This window comes from Podarcis cretensis (genome assembly GCF_951804945.1).
Source record: "Podarcis cretensis genome assembly, chromosome: 13".
NCBI classification, from domain to species: Eukaryota; Metazoa; Chordata; class Lepidosauria; order Squamata; family Lacertidae; genus Podarcis; species Podarcis cretensis.
In genome coordinates this window covers 559440-580534 of record NC_137182.1, presented here as the reverse complement: position 1 = coordinate 580534, position 21095 = coordinate 559440, and the positions used below count along the sequence as shown (strand labels likewise).

Here is a 21095-nt window from a genome sequence, read left to right as displayed (position 1 = left end):
GGGACTCTCAAGAGTCTCCTCCAGCACCATAATTCAAAAGCATCAATTCTTTGGCGATTAGCCTTCTTTATGGTCCAGCTCTCACTTCCATACATACTGGGAAAACCATGGTTTTAACTATAGGGACCTTTGTTGGCAAGGTGATGTCTCTGCTTTTTAAGATGCTGTCTAGGTTTGTCATTGCTTTCCTCCCAAGAAGCAGGCGTCTCTTAATTTCGTGGCTGCTGTCACCATCTGCAGTGATCATGGAGCCCAAGAAAGTACAATCTCTCACTGCCTCCATTTCTTCCCCTTCTATTTGCCAGGACGTGATGGAACCAGTGGCCATGATCTTCGTTTTTTTTGATGTTGAGCTTCAGACCATATTTTGTGCTCTCCTCTTTCACCCTCATTAAAAGGTTTTTTAATTCCTCCTCACTTTCTGCCATCAAGGTTGTGTCATCTGCATATCTGAGGTTGTTGATATTTCTTCTGACAATCTTAATTCCGGTTTGGGATTCATCCAGCCCAGCCTTTCGCATGATGAATTTTGCATATAAGTTAAATAAGCAGGGAGACAATATACAGCCTTGTCGTACTCCATTCCCAATTTTGAACCAATCCATTGTTCCATATCCAGTTCTAACTGTAGCTTCTTGTCCCACATAGAGATTTCTCAGGAGACAGATGAGGTGATCAGGCACTCCCATTTTTTAAGAACTTGCCATAGTTTGCTGTGGTCAGCACAGTCAAAGGCTTTCAATGAAGCAGAAGCAGATGTCTTTCTGGAACTCTCTAGCTTTCTCCATAATCCAGCGCATGTTTGCAATTTGGTCCCTGGTTCCTCTGCCTCTTCTAAATCCAGCTTGCACTTCTGGGAGTTCTCAGTCCACATAATGCTTGAGTCTTCCTTGTAGAATTTTAAGCATAACCTTGCTAGCGTGTGAAATTTTTGGCTGCAGAGAATATAATCAATCTGAATTTGATGCTGCCCATCTGGTGATGTCCATGTGTAGAGTCGTTTCTTGTGTTGTTGGAAAAGAGTGTTTGTGATGAGCAGCTTGTTCTCTTGGAAGAACTCTATTAGCCTTTGCCCTGCTTCGTTTTGAACTCCAAGGCCAAACTTGCCAGTTGTTCCTTTTATCTCTTGATTCCCTACTTTAGCATTCCAATCCCCTATAATGAGAAGAACATCCTTCTTTGGTGTCATTTCTAGAAGGTGTTGTAAGTCTTCATAGAACTGGTCCATTTCAGTTTCTTCAGCACCAGTAGTTGGTGCATAAACTTGGATTACTGTGATGTTAAAAGGTCTGCCTTGGATTCGTATCGAGATCATTCTATCATTTTTAAGATTGCATCCCAGTACAGCTTTCGCCACTCTTTTGTTGACTATGAGGGCCATGCCATTTCTTTTAGGGGATTCTTGCCCATCAATGAATTCGCCCATTCCCGTCCATTTTAGTTCAGGATATCAATATTTATTCTTGCCATCTCATTTTTAACCACATCCAAACTTACCAAGGTTCATGGTTCTTACATTCCAGGTTCCTATGCAATATTTTTCTTTGCAGCATTGGACTTTCCTTTCGCTTCCAGGCATATTCGCAACTGAGTGACCTTTCGGCTTTGGCCCAGCCACTTTATCAGCTCTGAATCTATTTGTACTTGTCCTCCGCTCTTCCTCAGACGCATGTTGGACGCCTTCCGACCTGAGGGGCTCATCTTCCAGCATCATAACTTTTATATGCCTGTTGTCCATTGAGTTTTCTTGGCAGGGATACTGGAGTGCCTTGCTGGTTCCTGCTCCAGGTGGATCACATTTGGTCAAAACTGTCCATCTTGGGTGGCTCTGCATAGCATAGCTTATAGCTTCTCTGAGTTATTCAAGCCCCTTCGCCACGACAAGGCAGTGATCCATAAAGGGGAGCCCCGCCCTTACTTGCACCATACCTGATGTAGGTTAGGTGGACCTGGCTTTCTCCAAGTGACCTTGTGGACTAGCTAGAGAGGCCCGGCAGGCCAAGTGTAGCCCACTGGCTGGAGAAACACACACACACACACACACACACACACACAGTTTATCTGTTCCATGCCACATCTTGGATTTTCCTGAATGTTATAGCACAGAACTTCAGGCAGCTAGCTGAGGAACATGCTTTATTCTTCTACAGTTTAGGATATAAAACTTTTCCCCCGGTATGAAAGTCTTTCTATGTCCCAATCCAAAGGAGCAGATGCAAACTTCTCTGTGCATGGATGCATGCCTTTGCCGAACTGGTGACCTTGAGATTTTTTTTGGACTACAACTTCCATTAGCCCCAGCAGGATCATACAACTGTGGTGACTGGGGTTGATGGGAGATTTTAATCCCAAACACCCAGAGGACACCAGCTAATTTTATTAATTCCATTCTCCCTTGTGCTGCCTAGTGCTCATGTCCCTGTTTCCTTCCATTCCCTTCTCTCCCTGCTTCCCCACACACCAAATCAGTGCTTTAATTTTTCTTCTTTCTCTAGGCACAGCCCTTTCAGGCAGCACAAGACTAAAGACAAGCATGAGATTGACCGCATGACACTCACAGTGGTAAGGATTCTGAACGATGCCATTGTGTTTGTGGGAAGGGTCATCGTTCAGTGGTAGAGCAGCAGCAGACGGTCCCTGCTTCCATCCCCACTGACCTCTCCAGTTAGAGATGGGAGAGATACCTTTCTGAAATTCTGGAGAGCCTGTGCCAGCCAGCATAGATATTACTGATCTAGAGGGGTCAATGGTCTAAGGCAGCTTCCAGTGTTTCTATGCTTTGTATCATGACTGTTACTCTGCAGTTATACCCTTTGGCCAGATGTGGTTCTGTCTCTGCTTTTGTTCGTTCCTTTCAATCACTAACTATACTTATTTTCAGGTGCAAGCCATCACTCAAAACAGTTTGCAATAATATTAAAATGAAAGAGCAGTTGGAAGACAATTAATGAAGAGCAGCAATAGCCTTCTTCCTATAAAAAAATTATATAAAAAGCCTGATGAAGCAATACTAAAAGTTAGAGCATCCCAAACTCTTCCTTTGGCAGCAACAAGAGAAGTTCCCTGGGGAGATTGCTCCAAAGTTGGGCTTCCACCACAGAGAAGGCCCTCAAGGTCATTGATCCAGCCATCCACTGAATCTGCCTCCTTTCCTTATTCAAGACATGCAAAGTGCTTGGCTGCTCTTAGTTCAGGTACCCATACAGCTACCAGGAAGACATTTTTTGTTTAAAAGGAGGCTGAACTGTTTTATGGGAAACTAATTCTGTAGTTGTAGTGATGGCTTTAATTGCTTTTGGAATCTGTAGCTTTTGAATTTTGTCTCATTTTATCTTGCTATGCCGCTTTGATAACTTTGGCTATGAAGCAGTATTTGCATTTGTTAAATAAATAACATCAGCCCTGCAAGGTAGGGCCCAGCCAGCCTTGAGAGCAGTAGTTAGAGTATCAGACAAGGGCTCTGGAGACCTTAGGCCAGTCACCATCTCTCAGCCTCACCTACACCATAGCTTCCTCCGTGCTGAATGTACAGAAGTAAGTAGCTTCTTTTTTTGCTGCCATCTTTGCTTGCAGATGATTCTGTGGGGTCTTTTGTGGGTGTTGTTGTTGTTGTTCAGTCGTTTAGTCGTGTCCGACTCTTCGTGACCCCCTGGACCAGAGCACGCCAGGCACTCCTGTCTTCCACTGCTTCCCGCAGTTTGGTCAAACTCATGCTGGTAGCTTCGAGAACACTATCCAACCATCTCATCCTCTGTTGTCCCCTTCTCCTTGTGCCCTCCATCTTTCCCAACATCAGGGTCTTTTCCAGGGTGTCTTCTCTTCTCATGAGGTGGCCAAAGTATTGGAGTCTCAGCTTCATAATCTGTCCTTCCAGTGAGCACTCAGGGCTGATTTCCTTCAGAATGGATAGGTTTGATCTTCTTGCAGTCCATGGGACTCTCAAGAGTCTCCTCCAGCACCATAATTCAAAAGCATCAATTCTTCGGCGATCAGCCTTCTTTACTCCCAGCTCTCACTCCCATACATCACTACTGGCTTTTTGTGGGTTGGGGGCACTGATACCTGTCTGGAGGATCCTAACTTTTGAGCAACTCCATTCAACTCTCACTGAGCTTTATAGCCCTGTTTTCTTCTCAGAATGTGGAATTACCAGAGTCATTTTCCCCTGAACTCAAGTCTCTTTTGGAAGGTCTTCTCCAGCGAGACGTGAGCAAGAGGCTTGGCTGCCAGGGTAGTGGGTAAGTCCTCACTGATAGAAGAAGTGTTGCATGCCTTAAGAACATCCAAAGAGCCAGGCAGTAGGCTAAAGATGGTAAGCTAAAGATGGCCCAGCCTCCTCTTCTCACAGTGGCCAGCCAGAAGCACAGAAAGGCAGAAAGCAGGACCTTCCAGAGTTGGAGGCAGCAATACCAGTTGCTGTAAGCCAGGAGGGGTTCTGTGTTCAAATCCTGCTTGCGGGTTTCCCACAGGCATCTGGTTGGCCACTGTGAGTGGAGGATGCTGGACCTGAAGGGTCGCTGACCTGATCCAGCCAGCTCTTATTATGTTACTATGAGTGCAACAACAGCACTCTCCCCATTGTGATTTCTAGCAACTAGTGTTCAGGGTTGTGCTGTTTCTGGCAGGGGAGGTGGAACATAGCCATCATGGCTAAAGTTAGTAGCCCTCAGAAGTTTTGTTTTACTTCAGTCTTAAACAAAAGATCTAGGGCTGCCCTTGCTGAATAAATTAAATCAGTGAAAAGACACCCTTCATATATTGGTTGCAGATTTTGTTTTAAAAAATCACTAACACAAGTAATACAGACTGCAAGCCCTGTCTTCAAAGAGGCATTCCTTCCCTTTTGCTCGCATAGGACGGAATGCCTTGTATGATGCCCCCTACAACACAAGAGAAGCGCATAGTCTAAAAATGAACAGAAAAGCAAAAGAAGCATGCTGTTTGTTTCAGAACTTATGCAAATAAAATTGATCAATTTGCAAATAGCAGTGCAGCCCTGAGAAAATCCGTTGGTTTTCCATTTCTATGGATTGATTCTCTAGATAGCACCTAGATAGCCCTAAGCTACCTTTTAAAATATTTAAAGCAGCAGGGCTGTAACTCAGGAGATAGAGCACCTGCTTTTCATGCAGGAGGTCCCAGGCTCCTGGTGCAAGTCAGTGTAGATACTACTGAGCTAGAATACTGAGCTCTATATGCCAGACACCATATAGAGCACCTCTGTGTTCATAGCAAATTGCTCTGCCTGAAAGCGTTATTGCCTAAGACAATCACCATCTGGTTGCAATTCATTCCTCAGGGCGCAGGAAGTGAAGGAGCACCCCTTCTTCAAAGGCATTGACTGGCAGTACGTCTACTTGCAAAAGGTGATCTGCTGCTATTTTTTAATCACACCCCTTATGCACGCTTGTACATTTTTTCTTAGAGGCACCAAAAGTTCAAATGGGGCGTTTGATGCAGTTTTGTGCTGAATTTTTGCCCTGTTGTTAATTCTTATCACACATTGTCCTGATAGCTCAGCTGAAGGGCAACCTACCTTTTTAAATAACTACTAAGACTCCGTATCACAATGGCCTGTGGATTTGTAACTGCTACTCTTGCTTTGGCAGTACACACCGCCTCTGATTCCTCCGCGGGGAGAAGTGAATGCGGCGGATGCTTTTGACATTGGCTCCTTCGATGAGGAAGACACAAAAGGCATCAAGGTGTGAGGGGAACATTTTCCTTTAGCCATTGAGACCAGAGGAGGTGGGCTGTTTGTGATTTCCACCATGCTCACCCAGAAGCTTCTTGTGCTTCTCGTTTGACCCTCCTGTTCCACTCTAAACAGTCTTCTTGGCTTCCAGTGGTCCATAATGAGATGGGAGAGTGTTGGCAAGTGAGGTTGATGGATGGGGAAGGTGCAATGTAGCTGAGGATGTGTCCTTGCACCAGCTGGTGCAAGGATTACTGAGAGAATACATGCAGGGCCATTCAAAGATTTCCCTAATATGATAGGGACATGTTGGACTCCAATTCCCATCAGCCCCAGCCAGTCAAGGATGATGGGAGTTGTAGTTGTACATTCAACGTTAAGAATTGTTTTATGACTGTTGGGTTGGGAAAGGCCTTTGTCCAAGACAAGGTTGGGACCCTCCTCTCCAGATTGATTATATATTTTTAATCCATAGGCATAATTCCAATCAGTTTTATGGATATGATGGAAGGCAGCTGGTTTTGCCCTTTTGGTGATGTCTCTTCTCTCTCTCTGCTTCCTTGTACTGCCCACTTTTTATCAGTTGCTTGATAGTGACCAAGAACTGTACAAGAACTTTCCCCTGGTCATCTCAGAGCGCTGGCAACAAGAAGTGGTGGAAACAGTTTATGATGCAGTGAACAGTGACACAGACAAGATCGAAGCCAGGAAGCGAGCGAAGAACAAGCAACTGGGGCACGAGGAAGGTAGCAAAGGCAGCTCTGGTTCTGGAATGTGAGGTGGGATTTGCCAAGTCATGGCAGAGAGTGTGAGGGTCTTTAGGGGCTGATTTCTACTCTCCCATCATTAAGGACTTTTTAGGATTCTTTTAGTGCTCTCTTGCACTTCTGTTTGACTTCTTAAGGAGAGGGGCCTGGAAGTTCTTCCTGCTGAATCCCAGATGCATAAGGATTGACTGTGGCTACTGGGGACCTGCTTGTTAGTTTCTTTATTTAGATAGTACCCTCATTGTGGGCAGTGCTTTAGAAGAGGAGAGGGAAGCTTTCAGTCTATAATTCAGTGCACGGAGGAGGCTTCAGGTAGTGGAGGGTGGTGGAGTGGCAGGAGCGAATCTCACCAGCACATATGTTGTGCAGGAGGCTCGTTATCCGACAGTTATTGCTATGTGTGAGCTGGTGATTCTCAAGTCCCTCTGGTACATGTAACTGCATTTTGCTCACATTCATCCCTTTTGCCCTCCCATCCTGAGAGAATAGGAAGATCCATTGGCCAATCTAGTCCCACCAAGCAGATGCCTGTGGGAAACCTGCAGGCAGTATTCAAGCATAAGAACACTGCAGCTTCCAGTGAAAGCATTTACTATGGTGGCAGAGCATAGCTATCATGGCTAGTATCCAGAGAATCAGACTTTATTGTTATGATCTCAGATCGGCCACTAGAATAAAGTTGTCACAGTAAAGATTGGCTATTAGCCGTGGCTATTAGCTCTTTCATGAATTTGGCCAATCCTCTTTTAAAGCCATGCAAGTTGGTAGTCATCACTGCCTTCTATGGGAAGGAGTTCCATAGTTTAACTATGTGCTATGTGAAGGACTTTTCTTTTGTGATTCAAGGACCTGCCACATGGGCACAGTATATTAGGCTAATGGGCTAAAAAAGGCCACATCATGATTACAGCATGTGAGAGGTATTGGGCTTAGGCATTGGATAAAACAACAGAGCATGACTCCACCCCCTCAGGGAGGGGTGAGTCTATCAAGGGTTAACCACCAGTGGGAGGAGCCTGTTGCAAATACAACTGAAAGCCCCCCCTGATGTCACCGGGGGTCGTACTATGGCCCTAGCCACCAGCAAGGGCGTCGGACAGGATCCACAACCGCCGGATTCCTTAAAGTGGAGGGGTAGTCGATGGCCACACCCTGCCCTCCAACACACAACCATATTCCAATGCCTGACCGCCACCTGAGCCAAAAGAGGCTCGCCGCCAATACCCTCACAGCTGCAACCAATCCCTAAGGCTTCTGATGATGTCGGCCAGCCAAACATAATTGCAGAGGTCCGAGAGGTGAACTCCATCATCACGAAATAAAGACCATTCGCTGAACCGGATGTCAGCATGCTGACCACTTGGCCATTCATATGTGTGCACCAGCAGCACAATGGCTGAGAAACTAAACCCTGCCCCCAAGCCTCCAGCTGATTGGCTGGCCACCTGGGGGCGTGCCACAGCAGCCGGAGCACCCCCTGCCAATGGGGGAAACGGCTCCTGCTCACAACTCCTCCCCTCCCTGAGGAGGAGAGGCTTTGTCCCAAATCTTCCAATATTCATCTTCAGGTAACATTCAGACCCAGGTAACTACCAACTGGTGAGCTTGACATCAATACCAGGAAAGGTCCTAGAATAGATAATTCAACAGTTGGTCTGTAAGCATTTAGAAGAGGATGCTGTGATTACTAAAACCCAGCATGGGTTTCTCAAAAATAAGTCATGCCAGACCAATCTGATTTCTTTTTTGGATGGGATCACAAACTTGGTGGATCAGGGAAATGCTGTGCACGTAGAGTATACTGATTTCAGGAAGGGTTTTGACATGATATTTTCACAAGGGAGCTGGTAAAATGTGGGTTGAACGAGGTAACTGTTAGGTGGATTTGTAGCTGGTTTACTGACTGAATCCAAAGAGCACTCATTAGATGCCGAAAATCGGGCCCGCGCATGTGGGCATGCACACAAGCGATTTCCGGTGGCACTGACATGCGCACAAACAATTTCCAGTGCCACGGACATGCGCACAAGCTTGTTTTCTCCTGCTCTAGAGGGTAGGACTCAAGTTACAAGAAAGGAAATTCCGACTAAACATTCAGAAAAACTTTCTGACTGTTTGGCAGTGGAACGGTCTCCCTCAGGATGCGTGGACTCTCCTTCCTTGGAAGTTTTTAAGCAGAGGTTGGATGACCATCTGTCATGGATGTTTTAGCTGGGATTCTTGCATTGCAGGGCCTTGGACTAGATGACCCTGGGGACCCCTCCATCTCTAACATTCTCTGATTGGATGCCCACTAGTGCTACTGCTTCTGCTGCTTCCTCTGCCTTCCCCTCTCCTTCCTCTAAAGAAGGAGGAAGGAAGCAGTTGAATTGGACTAGAGGGGACCCATTTAGCCCAGTGGGTCCAGATGCCTCCAGGCTGGACCAGGCGGCCCCAAAGCAGGAGACAAACGAAACCGTCTTCTCCCACTGTTGCCCCTGGCAGTTGGCAGGATGACTCTCAACATAGTGGTGGCACAGAGACATCAGGTCCCTTCTTTCTCCCTTAATTTGCCTTGTCCCTTTGAAAGCCACTTCAGCCAAATATTTTGGAACAGAGAATTAGGGCCTGTCCATAGCTCTTGTGCCTCCTTTTATTCCCCCTCCATACAGAGTTCTTCTCAGGGGCTGCTCCGGCACCTGGAGCGGCGGGGGCGGGGAGAGCTGCCCACAGGAGCATTGTGGTGAGGTGATCTGTGCATGGGGCACCACATGGGGGCACTGTGGCACATGGGGTGGTGTGGCGAGGTGGGGTGGGGTGGGGTGGGGTGGCAAGGTGCCCACGGAGTCTGCCTGGCAGACGCAAACCCCACACTGGCATTTTGGGCAGCGCGGGGCTGCGAGCCACTGCATCACTCCCAGGAGAGACGCATGGCTTGGGCATGCTGCAGGCCAGGTCTCACGGTGTGCCGACCCCCAGTGTGCCATTTTGTCACCCCCCTCAAGGATGACACCCAGGGCGGACCTCACCCCCTTCCTACGCCCCTGGTTTTCCTCCAACTACTGCTGTCCTAGATTTCCTATTTGGATTTTCAAAGCATAGGGAATCTCCAGCTTTAGGGAGAAGAGGTGACGTGAGAGAAGTTTATAAAATTATGCATAGCATGAAGAATTGGGCAGAGAATAGTTTTTCTCCCTTTCTTAGAACACAGTGAAGCTGAATGTTGGAAGATGCAGGACAGATGAAAAAAAGGCCTTCAAATCACAGTGCATGGAAACTATGGAGCTCCCTCCCACAGGAGGCAGTGAGGCCACCAAAAGAGGCCTTAAAAGAGGATTACACAAATTCATGGAGAGGGTCTTTTTAAGATGGCGATGCTCTGCCTCCACACTTAGAGGCAGCAGTGCTTCTGAATAGAAGCTGTTAGAAACCACAGGAGGGGAGGGTGCTGCTGGGTGGGGTTTCTGTTGTCGTAACTAACTGGCCTCTGTGATTAACTAGATTAGAAGAACCATTGGCCCAATCCAGCAAACTCTCCTTATGCTCTTAAAATGTGTGATAGCAGTAGTTGGAGGAGAATGCTACTACATGGACAAGGGGGAATTGAGGCATAAGTATTCCACAAGCCACGTATGGAGTGGCCCTCTGACTGTAGCCTCCAGGGACCTCTTTCTGGCACGTCTTCCTCTGCAAATTGCTCCTTGTGCCGATGGAACTATAGAGCTGCAAAGCTCCCCCCTTAACGGTGGATTTTTTCTGCCTTGTGACAGACTATGCTCTGGGGAAGGACTGCATCATGCATGGGTACATGCTGAAGCTGGGGAACCCCTTCCTGACTCAGTGGCAGAGACGCTATTTTTACCTCTTTCCAAACCGGCTTGAATGGCGTGGAGAAGGAGAGTCACGGGTGAGTTGGGCAGCTGGGCTAGCAGGGGGAGGGAGCACATGATGTCAGTGGTGGTGGTGGGTGCTCTGCCTCCTCTCCGGTATGCTAAGGCTTGAGGGGCCAATGCAGGAGGGGATATGCCAAGCTCCAGGTAATCTTCTTGTTTTCCTGTTTAGGACACCTGGCGCACTTACACAAAAAGACGCAAGTGGGTAAGGCAATGAAACCTGCCTAGCAGCAGTTCCCAAAGCACCGCCCCTACAGGCTATGAGGAAGTGAATCCAGCTCCTGTGAACCCCAAATGGCCACCCACAGAGCTGGGAGGCTGGGTGGCTCTTTTGCCCTTCTCCTCTCTTCCCAGTCTGGCTCTGCTGGGCTGGGCTGGCCAAGGCTGGTAGAACTAGCTGCCTGAAACACCTGGAGAGCACCATTTTGGCTGAACACAGCACTTCTTCTCTTGAGGCTGAAGAATTACCACCCTCTAAGGGAGCTGCCCCAAAACATCTCTAAATCTGGCGCTTCTCTGGGTTACTTTTTTCACCAGGAAGGAAGTGTGCCCAGATCTGTTGTGGGCTTCGCTTGTGGCCCTTTTTCGGTTGCAAAAGTGAAGCTCTGCTCCTTGTACTTTCGATTCAGGTGAAGTGTGTCACAGGTCCTTTGCCTTTGGGAACTGCTGCTTTGTAAGGATGACCCCAAGACTTGACCTGTAGCAGCTGTAGAAGAGAGCATCTTTGTTGCTGCTTTAGGGGAAATCACCAGGGAACATCCCTGCTTCCCTTGTGGCCCCAGAGCTCCCCTTTGAACTCCTGCTGTTCACAGAATTATGACTGATTTCTTTCCGCATCCTTGGGCCCCATCAAAAATGGTAAACTATCCATGAAAGCGCTTTGGGACACCCACCCATGCTACTCACATAAAAAGGCAAAAACTTGCTCCAGAGGGCAGGATTAGATCTCAGGGGCTGAACATGAGGAAAAGCTGAGCCATTGGAAGACGTTGCCTAGAGGAGTGCTGGGCTGTTCCACCAGCCAGAGGTCTTCTTGCAAAGCCTGTGCAATCATCTGTTGGAGGGGCTCGCTTGCTGAATTTCCTGTATTGAGTAGTGCAGTAGGGTGGACTAGAAGCCTTCGTCTGATCTGACTCTGTTCACTTAAAGTAAATCATTGGCGGGGGGGGGGGAGGCCATATTCACTTCCTGTCTGAATACACATGCACCACCTGGGGGTAAAAAGGTGTGTGTCTAATCCCTGACCACTGGTCCTGTTAGCTAGGGATGATGGGAGTTGTAATCCCAAAACATCTGGAGGGCCAAGTTTGGCCATGCCTGGTCTACCTCCATAAGGTAGGCATAATTGCCACCCCTTTCCCCTCTCCATAAATATTGTAGAGCCTTCAGTATTCAGCATCTGAGAAATTTTCCAAGCAATGACTTGGGGTTTGGGTAGGGAAGGCAGGAAGAAGTAGCCATTGCTTCTAGGCTTAGATGCCAAAACCTGAAACATCAGCTTGGTCTCCTTCACCCACCCACCCTGGTCTGCCCTGTGGGAAAAGATTGCCCTGTGGAAGGGAAAAGGCCCACCCTGTTGATTCTCCAGCAGAATCAAATCTCAGCCCACTTGCTGCATGTCCTCTCTCCCACCCCAGGAGAAGACAGGATGGGTGGACAGGAAGCACACTGGTGACCAGCCCCCCTGCAAAATGCCCTTATCTACTTCTTAGATCTTTCCCATCCAAGTTTGAGGGGGGCACAAGGAGAGATGAGGACATGGCATGCATGAACAGCTTTCAGAAAAGTAAGAAAGGAAGGGATTCCCCCCCCCCCCCACGTAGCATTTTTTAAATGAAGACTTTTGGGGTCCTTTGCTTAACAAAACATCACCTTTTTCTTTGGTTTGACAAAGCCACAAGGCTTGTGATGCTGTGCACTTCCTTGTGAGGAAGTGCCACTTCTGTAGAGAGAAGCTAGCTGTACTGCTGCTAAGATTCCTTCCCACCTCCCACCCCCTGTAAGCAATTTATGAAAACCCAAGGAAGCTGGATTAGGGTTTTGGCCAGTTTCATTCTCAGGGCTGTGGTAGCAACTGGGCCTTCAATTCAACCTGTCTTTCCTTTTTGCTTCCTTAGCAAAATTTGCTGACTATGGAACAGATTTTGTCGGTGGAAGAAACTCAGATCAAGGACAAAAAATGCATCTTGCTCAGAATTAAAGGGGGGAAGCAGTTTGTCCTGCAGTGTGAGGTAGGCTGTGTGTCTTTGAGGGATGAGGGGAGGGAGGTCCTGAAGCTTAAAGGTTTTTTTAGAGGTGGGGAAGGCCAACTGTTCAAAACCCAAAACTGTTAATGTAGGAAATGCTTCCCTCCACACACATGAAAATAGCCTCAACCTGGAAGTTGAGCATGTTTTGATTATCTAAGTAAGCCCTTTCAAGTGCTGAGAGCATACCCTCATTGTCCCAGTAATCCTTAACCACCAGCAGCAGTATTATTGGGGAGGTGCTGAAAGCCAGAGCACCCATTTGCTGTGCAGAAGGTCCCAGATTCAGTCTCCAGCCAATCAGAGCTGGGAAGATGACCTCATCCAAAAACTGAGGGAGCTGCTGCCAGATGAGCTTGGTGGATAATACTGAGCTTGGTGGACCAGTGATCTGCTTTCTGTGCTCCCAAATGTTCCCTTTTTGCAGATATGGGAACTGAGACTGATAGAACAGTGTGGTTGCTAAAGCAGTCTGCTGAGTTTATTGGAGTGACAAGGTTTGGGCCTGTGAATTTTTCTAGCTCACATCCGTCGGGATTGTCACGACCTCAGAAGCCATCAGTGATTGAGGCATGGTGAGGCATGGCATCAGCTGCTTAGGAGCCAGTCCTATCTGATTTATGGGGCTCCTGCCAGTGCTAAGGGACTGGCAGGAGCCCCATGAATCAGATTCTTCCGCACCAGAGCTTGTAGAACTTGGACACTGGACCCACGTGAGCACCTTGCCCTGAGCCTGAGGAATGGAGCACCTCAGCCACTGCCTTGCCTGCTCAGCAGTGCAGGGATGCACAAGGCAAGAACTTATGAAACACAGGGAAAGTGCCCATCCTGAGGCCAGAGGGCTAGCCCTTTAAGAAAGGTGTGGCACCTATGAGAGGTAGGCTGGGAGGCAGAGGCTTGAAAAGCCTCCAAGCTCTCGCTGGAGCAGGTCACTCATCCAGAGCGACCTGCCTTCTGCCTGGGGCTCTTCTGCCACCGCAGGGCAGGGTTTCACTGCTCTGCTGTCCACTAGTTCTTTTAGGAGCATGCAGTGGGCATGGAGAAAGCTGGTGGGGCCTTTAAAATAGCAGAACAACAGGCCGGGTGTGCCGCACCAGCAGTGACTTTGAGCATGTTTCTTCCTTAAATATATTTTGAGCCATTTTAGCACATAAGATACCATTGTTGGCTAATGCAATGTTGCATCCCTCTTGGGTACTGAGAGCACACCTCTTTCTGAACCCAGATGTCCGTAGGAACAGATTTGTTCTGTTAAAGTTCTCTGTTTCTGAGGACTGTAAAACTTTTTTGAGAGAGTGATTCCCTCATTTAAGTTTGCTTTAGCCGCCCTCCTAGGACATTTGCTGTCTGGCTTACGAAAGCAGCTTTGTGTCTGCCCCAACTCCTTTAAAGAGGATCAACCAGTCTTGCACATGCCCCACCACCCTGTGCAATAAAATAGTTGCATGTTTCCACCTGGCCCCTGGCCCTTTACCTCTTTGAGCATTTGCAAATAGCAACTTTGAACTTGCTGGAGTCAGACTCTTTAGCTCAATAATGCCTACACTGGCTGGCAGTGACACTCTGGGATCTGAGGCACAGAGTTACTTTTTCCCCACTCTTCATTTTACTAGGCATTCCAAGAGTCAGATTAGGGACCTTCTGCAGGTGCTCCACTGAGCTGTGGGCTCCCAACTTCCGGTAGTGTTTGTTTCTATCTCTATCAAGAGTCTTTCCTCAATGAGTTCAAAACTGTATGAGACAAGTTGTAGTTATCTTGCTGGTACAATGGATTCTGAAGAAAAAACTGATTTTTGTGTGTGTGCATTTGTTTTTCCCCAGAGTGACCCAGAGTTTGTACAATGGAAGAAGGAACTGACCGAAACATTCACAGAAGCACAGCTGCTCTTACGTCGGGCACCCAAGTTCCTGAATAAATCCCGCTCTGCAGTTGTGGAGCTCTCCAAGCCCCCCCTCAGCCACAGGAACAGCAACGGCCTTTAGGACCCAGGCAAGGAAAGGCTGTGCCATTGCAGGGGAAGTCTGTCTGTCGCTGCATCGCTGTTAGTTCCTTGCCCACTCCCCGGAGTTGGGTGAAGGGCTCTGGGGCAAGTGCTGAGCTCAAAAAATAGTGGCACAGGGACCAAGGCCTCAGAGAAGGCCGATGCAGCAACCAGGGGGTGGGGTGGGGAGTTGTTGCCAACAACGGAGCAGACAAAAGGAGTGTCTTGCACTCCCAGGCAGCTTGCACTCCCAACAGGGCAGCCCCCGAAAATGTTGCTTATTTGCAATAAACCTCTTCAGGTGCATACTGTAGACTTGCAATCTGAATGGGCAACTACCTGATTTTCATGACTGCATTTTTATGCCACGGGGCTGTGTGTTGGACCTGTGGAAAGAGTTGCCACCTTCCAGGGTGGACTGACTCCTCGCATGACGTCACCAGTGACTTCCATATCCACATTCTGTTCTGCTGGCCACCAACAACATGTCTCCTTTTCCCATGTCCTTGGAATGGACTGAACTATGTGTCCTGTGGTTTTAAATGTTTCCTGCTGCTGCTGCTTCTAGGCGAACAAACACTTCGTGCTGGACTGTACTTGACAGCAGATGATGATGAGCTATGGGCAGAAACCGTTTGTGTGTGCGTGCTAGTGTTGTTCAGTTGTGTAAGTGTCTCTCTGTGTGCTTTTCCTGGGTTTTTTCTTTAATATATTTTTTACTGCTGGTTCTGTTAGACAGGTTTACAGGGAATGCAAAATCATCTTCTCTCCATTCCTGGCCAATGGCACTTTCTTTTAAAAATGTTTAAAACAAATCCAATTTTAAGATCCTATTGGATTAGGTTGCAGATGGATGTGGATTCTTTGCTGTCCCAAAGTGTCACCCTGACAATCTTGTCTTGCAAGGGATGCTGTCAGCCTCAGGCAACTGCAGAGGGAACCAGCAGAAAGGAAGAGTGACACCTGGGGGGTCATGCAGAAATGACTGGAAAAATGACCATTGGCTAACCACCACATTTTCAAATAGTTAATCACTTTTGCAGAATAATATTGGAAGTCCCTTTTTGTTGGACTGGATCTTGAAGGGAGGACATTCCGTAGCATATGATTCTGCATTGATGCTCTCCTCCCCAGGGCTCCATAATTATTTATTGTGTGCATGTTCCTTCCATTGGACAAGTCAAGAGCTTGGTTCATCTTGTATGGTTGGTTGTGCACAACTTCTGCAGCCCAAAAATTGTGTTCTCCAAGAAAAGCAAGCTAAAGTCCCCCAGTCCTAGAATTTGTCCTAGAGCATCACTCTCTGTCCTCTTGCTTGTTAAGGAGTTGCATGTTAAGGAGCTGGGGTGGAGCAGCTTTGAGTGGGCTCCCCATTCATCTGCGATAACCATCTAGACACTTTCTCCATGGAATGGAATGCATTTTTTCCTTTTGTTTGACAAATTGCACTTAAAATTATCTTCATTATCTGCATTTTAATACATTCCAGGTTACAGTTTTTTGAGAGTGCTGCTAAGTCCGTTGCCATGAACCTCCAAAACTGTCCTCTGGGACACGAATCTTGGGCAACCGATTCACAGGCCAACTCCTGGCTTTTCCCCCCTGTGGAAATGGCACTCTTGAGGTTCCAGGCAAGCATCCTTTTGGCTCCATACAATAAGAAGTCCTGAAATGTTTTCTGCTTCTAAGTAGCTTCTGAGTTAAGGAATTTGGAACCACAGCAACCATGGATTAAGGATGTCTGCTGACCATGGTTGCATTTTAGGGTTGCTAAAGTGTCCCTGTGCATTTTTTGGTGCATTCTTTGCACCAAACTTCTTTTAAGTTGCGTTCTCTGTATCCTAAAATTCTGCTCAGATCCTTAGATCATACCTGCAGAGTCCCTGCTAAGAGAAACCGCTGCCTTGGGTTGGTGCATCCTCAGAGCATGCACAGAAAGCCCTGCCTAGAAGAGGCCACATGATTCCTTGCGGTCCTCTAGTCTGTTTGGCTAGCCCTGAAGCCAAATGTGTCTGGCTGCCTCTGCACATTCCACTTGGACTTCCCCTTCTTTCTTACCTTTGTTAGTTCATTTAGTTCCTTCAGTTAGTTCTACGCCTTCTTAGCATGGCACCCACAGCCTTGTGTTGGCGCTATGTTTCAGACTTATCATTGGAAGGAACAGGGCGTTGCTTCCTTTTTTGGATCCGCTGTTATGAAGGGGATGTGAATTTTAAAAACTGCTGTGCAATGACCTCATTTTTGTAAACATTGAGTAAGCTTTTATTTAAAATAGCCTAGGTTTAGATTATTGTTTTCCCAGAGGCAGCTAAAACGCTCTGTAATGTAATAATTCCTATTTTCATTTTAGCAAATTCCCAATAGCAGTAAAAAAAAAAATGAGTATGACCTCATTTGATTTCAGTTCTGCTGTGCTCTAAAATATTCTCAAATTTTTATGGAAGGTTTGTTTTTAATCTGTTATCAGTGTCTTAGTTCAACTGCTGTGTGTGCAAAGAAGAATCCAAGGGACGCATTTGTTGTATTTAAGTCCTGTTGAAACACAGATGAGCCATGATTTCATATTTCAAAGGGACTCAAATGCCATTCACCTCTCATGGATGGTCGGGGAAAATATATGAATAACAGGAAGTAAAATGACTGAAATGTTTGGGCATTTCACTACTGGAAACATTAGTGAAATATATGCGTGGGCTTCTGAAAATTGAGACTTATAAAACCCTAAATATATTTTTTTGGGGTTGCTGTTTTAGATTGCACATTGTTTAATTTCTCCTTAAGCTAAATTAAATTTTGGAGACTTCTGTCTCCTCTGCACACCCCAGGAGGGAATTTAAAGCATACATGTAAAAGTGACATGGATGGTGATTAAACTGTAGGCTTTTCTGTTCAGCCCATTGTTCCATATTGGCATTCCTATGCTCTTCAGGGCTTGGCAGTTCATTCAGCAGAGCTGTGGGGGAGGCGAGGAGAAGAGCCTGCAGTGGAATCAACACAGCTAAGTGATTGCATCTTTATATAGGAAGATAATTAACCTGTAATAAAGTCAGGAACTTGAAACCATTATAAGGAAATTAGGTAAGTAATTTCCTTCATAGTTTTTGCAAGCACAAAAAGACGTTCTAAGAATCGCAAGAACTTCAGAAGACGTTGGAAGTATGTTGAAATAATAATATATTTTTATCTAGTGTTCGTTTGGGCATGAGAATGAATGAGTGAGTGAGTGAGTGAGTGAGTGAGGTGGTCTTGCACTCTGACCACCTTTAATGCTTTATCACTGGAAGGAAATTTGTTGTGGTTTCTGGTGTATGTGGTTTCTGGTCACCCATCCAGTTTGAATGACATAAAACTGGTCACCAGTACTTGACAATCGTTGAGCTGTGACTGTGTGCCCTTGGGGCAATGCTATGGGCCTCCATACTTCCAACATAGGGAGGGAGAATAGGGACAGCTCACACTGTGCACCATGTTGATCTGTTGTGTGAAAAACTCTGTCTCCCAATAATCCCTGTGCATGCACTGAAATGCAGTTTGAGTCCTCTGTCTCCAACCCACCCATCCCCAAACCACCACCTGTCTCTTTCTCAGGTTGTTGAGACAAGAGACACAAATATCCTGGGAGCTTTTTAAAAGGACCTTTTAAGGGAAGGTAGAATCGGGTGCTCACCCACCCAAAGGGTGCTCCGACTCTGCTTATTTTCTTTTTTTTATATCTTCTTATTTTTAAAAAGATTGTGTGCATGTGCAAAGCTGCTATAAATCTTAAGCTGTTGCAAAAGCACTATTCTGACCATGTACCAAGTGGGTGTAAAAAGGAATCTTGTAGTTTTGGCAGGGATGCAAAACACTGAGTTTGCCGCAGAGGTGAGTTTTGGAAATCGCAGTGTTACATTTCAAATTTACATTTCAAATTGCAGTGTTAAATTTGAACTGTCCTGTGTGTGGAATCTGTGAAATATATCCTGTTTGCACCTGGTGCTAGAAAGAGTAAGATCACATTCTGCAAAGAACAGCACTTGAATTAGGATCTGAGCCATTGGTTGCTACCAAACTGCCTCATGAAAGGTTTTTATGGGGTGGGAAACTGGTGTGTTCTGATCTCTCAATTGGCTCCTAGTGATGTGTTCAGTATCCGTGAGTGTACACAGTTGCAATCTATATTCCACCCACCCCCCACCCCACCCCCGAGCAACACAATCTTGTTGGAGCCATTTTTGAAGATATCTACCATCTTGGAACTATGGTGTATTCATACTCTTCAATAAAAATGTAGGAAGACTGTGCTGTAGACACTAAGGACTTACAGTTGTTTTTAAACAGCAGAGAACCAGTTGACAGTAATATATTTTTTAAAAAATATTGAAGGTATATTATTAACCTAATTAATATAATTTTAAGTAATGGGAGGAAATTAGTCTATATATATTGATAATATATGTATATCCAAAACATCTCCTGCGATTCATAATGGTTTCCCTTTCTGTGTTGCCTGCTGATAAAATATTCCATGATGTAAATATTATATGGGCTAAGCACTTCGGAATACTGGAGAATGTTAATACATTTGTTAAATCAATTTTTAATATTTTTGTGTTTTTGTTACTGTACCAGGTTACTTTTATCTAAGGGAGTATTTAAAAAAAAAATACCTCAAGAATTCTGTTTTATCTGAGAGGCATTTTTTTGTTATTTATTAAGTCTGCACATTTCTTTCAACTTATTTAATTCCTTGTACAATTTCTTCTTTTTGCCTGTGTGTTATTTAAGTGACAGTTACTTGAGTTGGAAACAGCATTATTACAGTTTTCACAAATTAATTCTAGTATTAAAAAAAGTTTGCCATTTTGTCTCTAATAAAAGAAACAGAGAAAAAAAGAGTTGTTTCATTTTGTTTTTCATACCTCCACTGGCCTTTTCCATGAAGACCCCAATGCTCAGTAAGACGTGAGAGTCTCAGGGACCTGCATTCCCCCGTCCCAAAATGGCGCAACACCCAAAGACACATGAGAGCATATTCACCAAAAAACACGGAACGAATGACACAATGCCGTTAGGGTTAGGGTTAGGGCCAGGGCTAGGACTAGGACTAGAGGGTTAGGGGGTTAGGATTAGGATTAGGATTATGTGAGCCTTATGTGAGGATTATGTGGGTTAGGGCACCTACCTGCTGCTCCACTGCAAAGCGGCAGTCTACAAATTCACGGAGTTCTACGGTAGCTGTCGCCACGAAACCAACCCTTTATGAAGGTTTCCCCATGGTGGCTGGGGAAACTCTGGCAGATATAAATAATAAATAATAAATAAATTTATTTTTATTATTATTATTTAGTGGATGTTTTCCAGGCGCCTTTGGCAGGCTTCACGACTACCCCGGGCAGTCTGCGCCTCCCCCAGCACCCGGTAGACCGAGCAGCTCCAGCCTCCGCAGCAAGTAGGCCGGAGAGCACTCGTCTCCCCATCCCATGTGACTGGGTAGACCTGGAGGTGCCGGTAGACCGGGAAGGGGTCCTCCAAAGGGGACCAGGAAGCCCGAACCTCACCAGTGAGTAGACCGGGCAGTCATTCCAGTCCCCACTGCTAGGTAGTTCCAGCTGGTAGATCAGGGTCACAATGGGGCTAGACCTGGTAACGCTGCCAACCCCTCCACCAGGTAGACCAGCGTCTCCCGGCACTGCAGTAGGTAGACCAGGTAGTTGAGTAGACCAGACAATGCTTCCAGTCCCTTCCCCCCAGGTCCCTTCCCCTCAGGTAGACTGGCTTTTGTTTTGTTCCTGTTTCTATCGTAATAAATGAAAATCTGCCCTTATTCCCTTATACACAAGAGTCCTTATAGAGTCCTTTGCAGGTTCTCCATCAATTGGAGAAAGGAACAGAGGCCAACCAGAGAATATACAAAGCTGCTAGTAAGCCTGATCTTTATTGAACTGTTGCAACAGGGTGCCCCCTTCACACGCAGGAGGAGGAGGACCCAGAACCTAGGTGTGCCCGCCCTTATATTGACATTTTAAATTGCCCGCCCTGGAGTCCAAGACCACCCACCAGAAACACCTACATCCCAGAAAGGGGTTGTCTACAACAGAAATCTGAGTGCGTTGTTTACCAGAAATCTGAGTTGTTAGCTGTTAATGCTTACTTGATTGGATACCCTGGGGAGCCTGGCCAGTCTTTCGTAATGATAAATACTTAGTTCCTGAGCTCACCCTATTCATACACAGACATACCCTTAAGACAGGATTTGTGAAGGAAAAGACAATGGGGAGGCTTTTCCATTTTCCTTTTTTTTATATAATATTTATTAAGTTTTTAACAAAAAAAGGATTACAAAACAGTGAACAATAAACAAAGAACACACAAAGAAAATACAAAAACCAAAATTTAACGTAAAAATAAAAAATAAAAATCTCTCTTTCTAATATCTTACCATTCATTTACTTATTTTCATGACTTCCTCACACCTCCCTTTTTTGTATTCCATTTAAAAATTTGTTCAGCAAATTCATACCCTCTTAATTTACCCTTAATTGTTTATCCTC

At 46.1% G+C, this 21095-nt stretch overlaps 1 protein-coding gene and 1 long non-coding RNA gene across 4 annotated transcripts in view; one reads left to right on the top strand and one right to left on the bottom strand.

Moving 5' to 3' along the window:
* The window catches only part of GRK3 (G protein-coupled receptor kinase 3), a 134792-nt gene extending 116053 nt beyond the window's left edge, over window positions 1-18739 (top strand). The window contains exons 14-23 of one of the 3 annotated variants that reach the window (XM_079949553.1): window positions 2496-2562; window positions 4138-4238; window positions 5300-5366; window positions 5610-5705; window positions 6279-6441; window positions 10212-10348; window positions 10504-10539; window positions 12452-12565; window positions 14402-14570; window positions 16428-18739. In XM_079949553.1, the coding sequence (XP_079805679.1) occupies window positions 2496-2562; window positions 4138-4238; window positions 5300-5366; window positions 5610-5705; window positions 6279-6441; window positions 10212-10348; window positions 10504-10539; window positions 12452-12565; window positions 14402-14563 (943 nt within the window). In that variant the 3' untranslated portion in view covers window positions 14564-14570; window positions 16428-18739. The other 2 variants (XM_079949555.1, XM_079949554.1) reach the window with 2 other exon arrangements.
* LOC307201208 lies at window positions 16423-20831 on the bottom strand. The gene is made up of 2 exons (XR_013832649.1): window positions 20041-20831; window positions 16423-19835 (listed from the first exon to the last, which is right to left on the bottom strand). It is a non-coding gene; the product is annotated as an uncharacterized lncRNA (long non-coding RNA).
* Window positions 20832-21095: the final 264 nt, after the last annotated feature.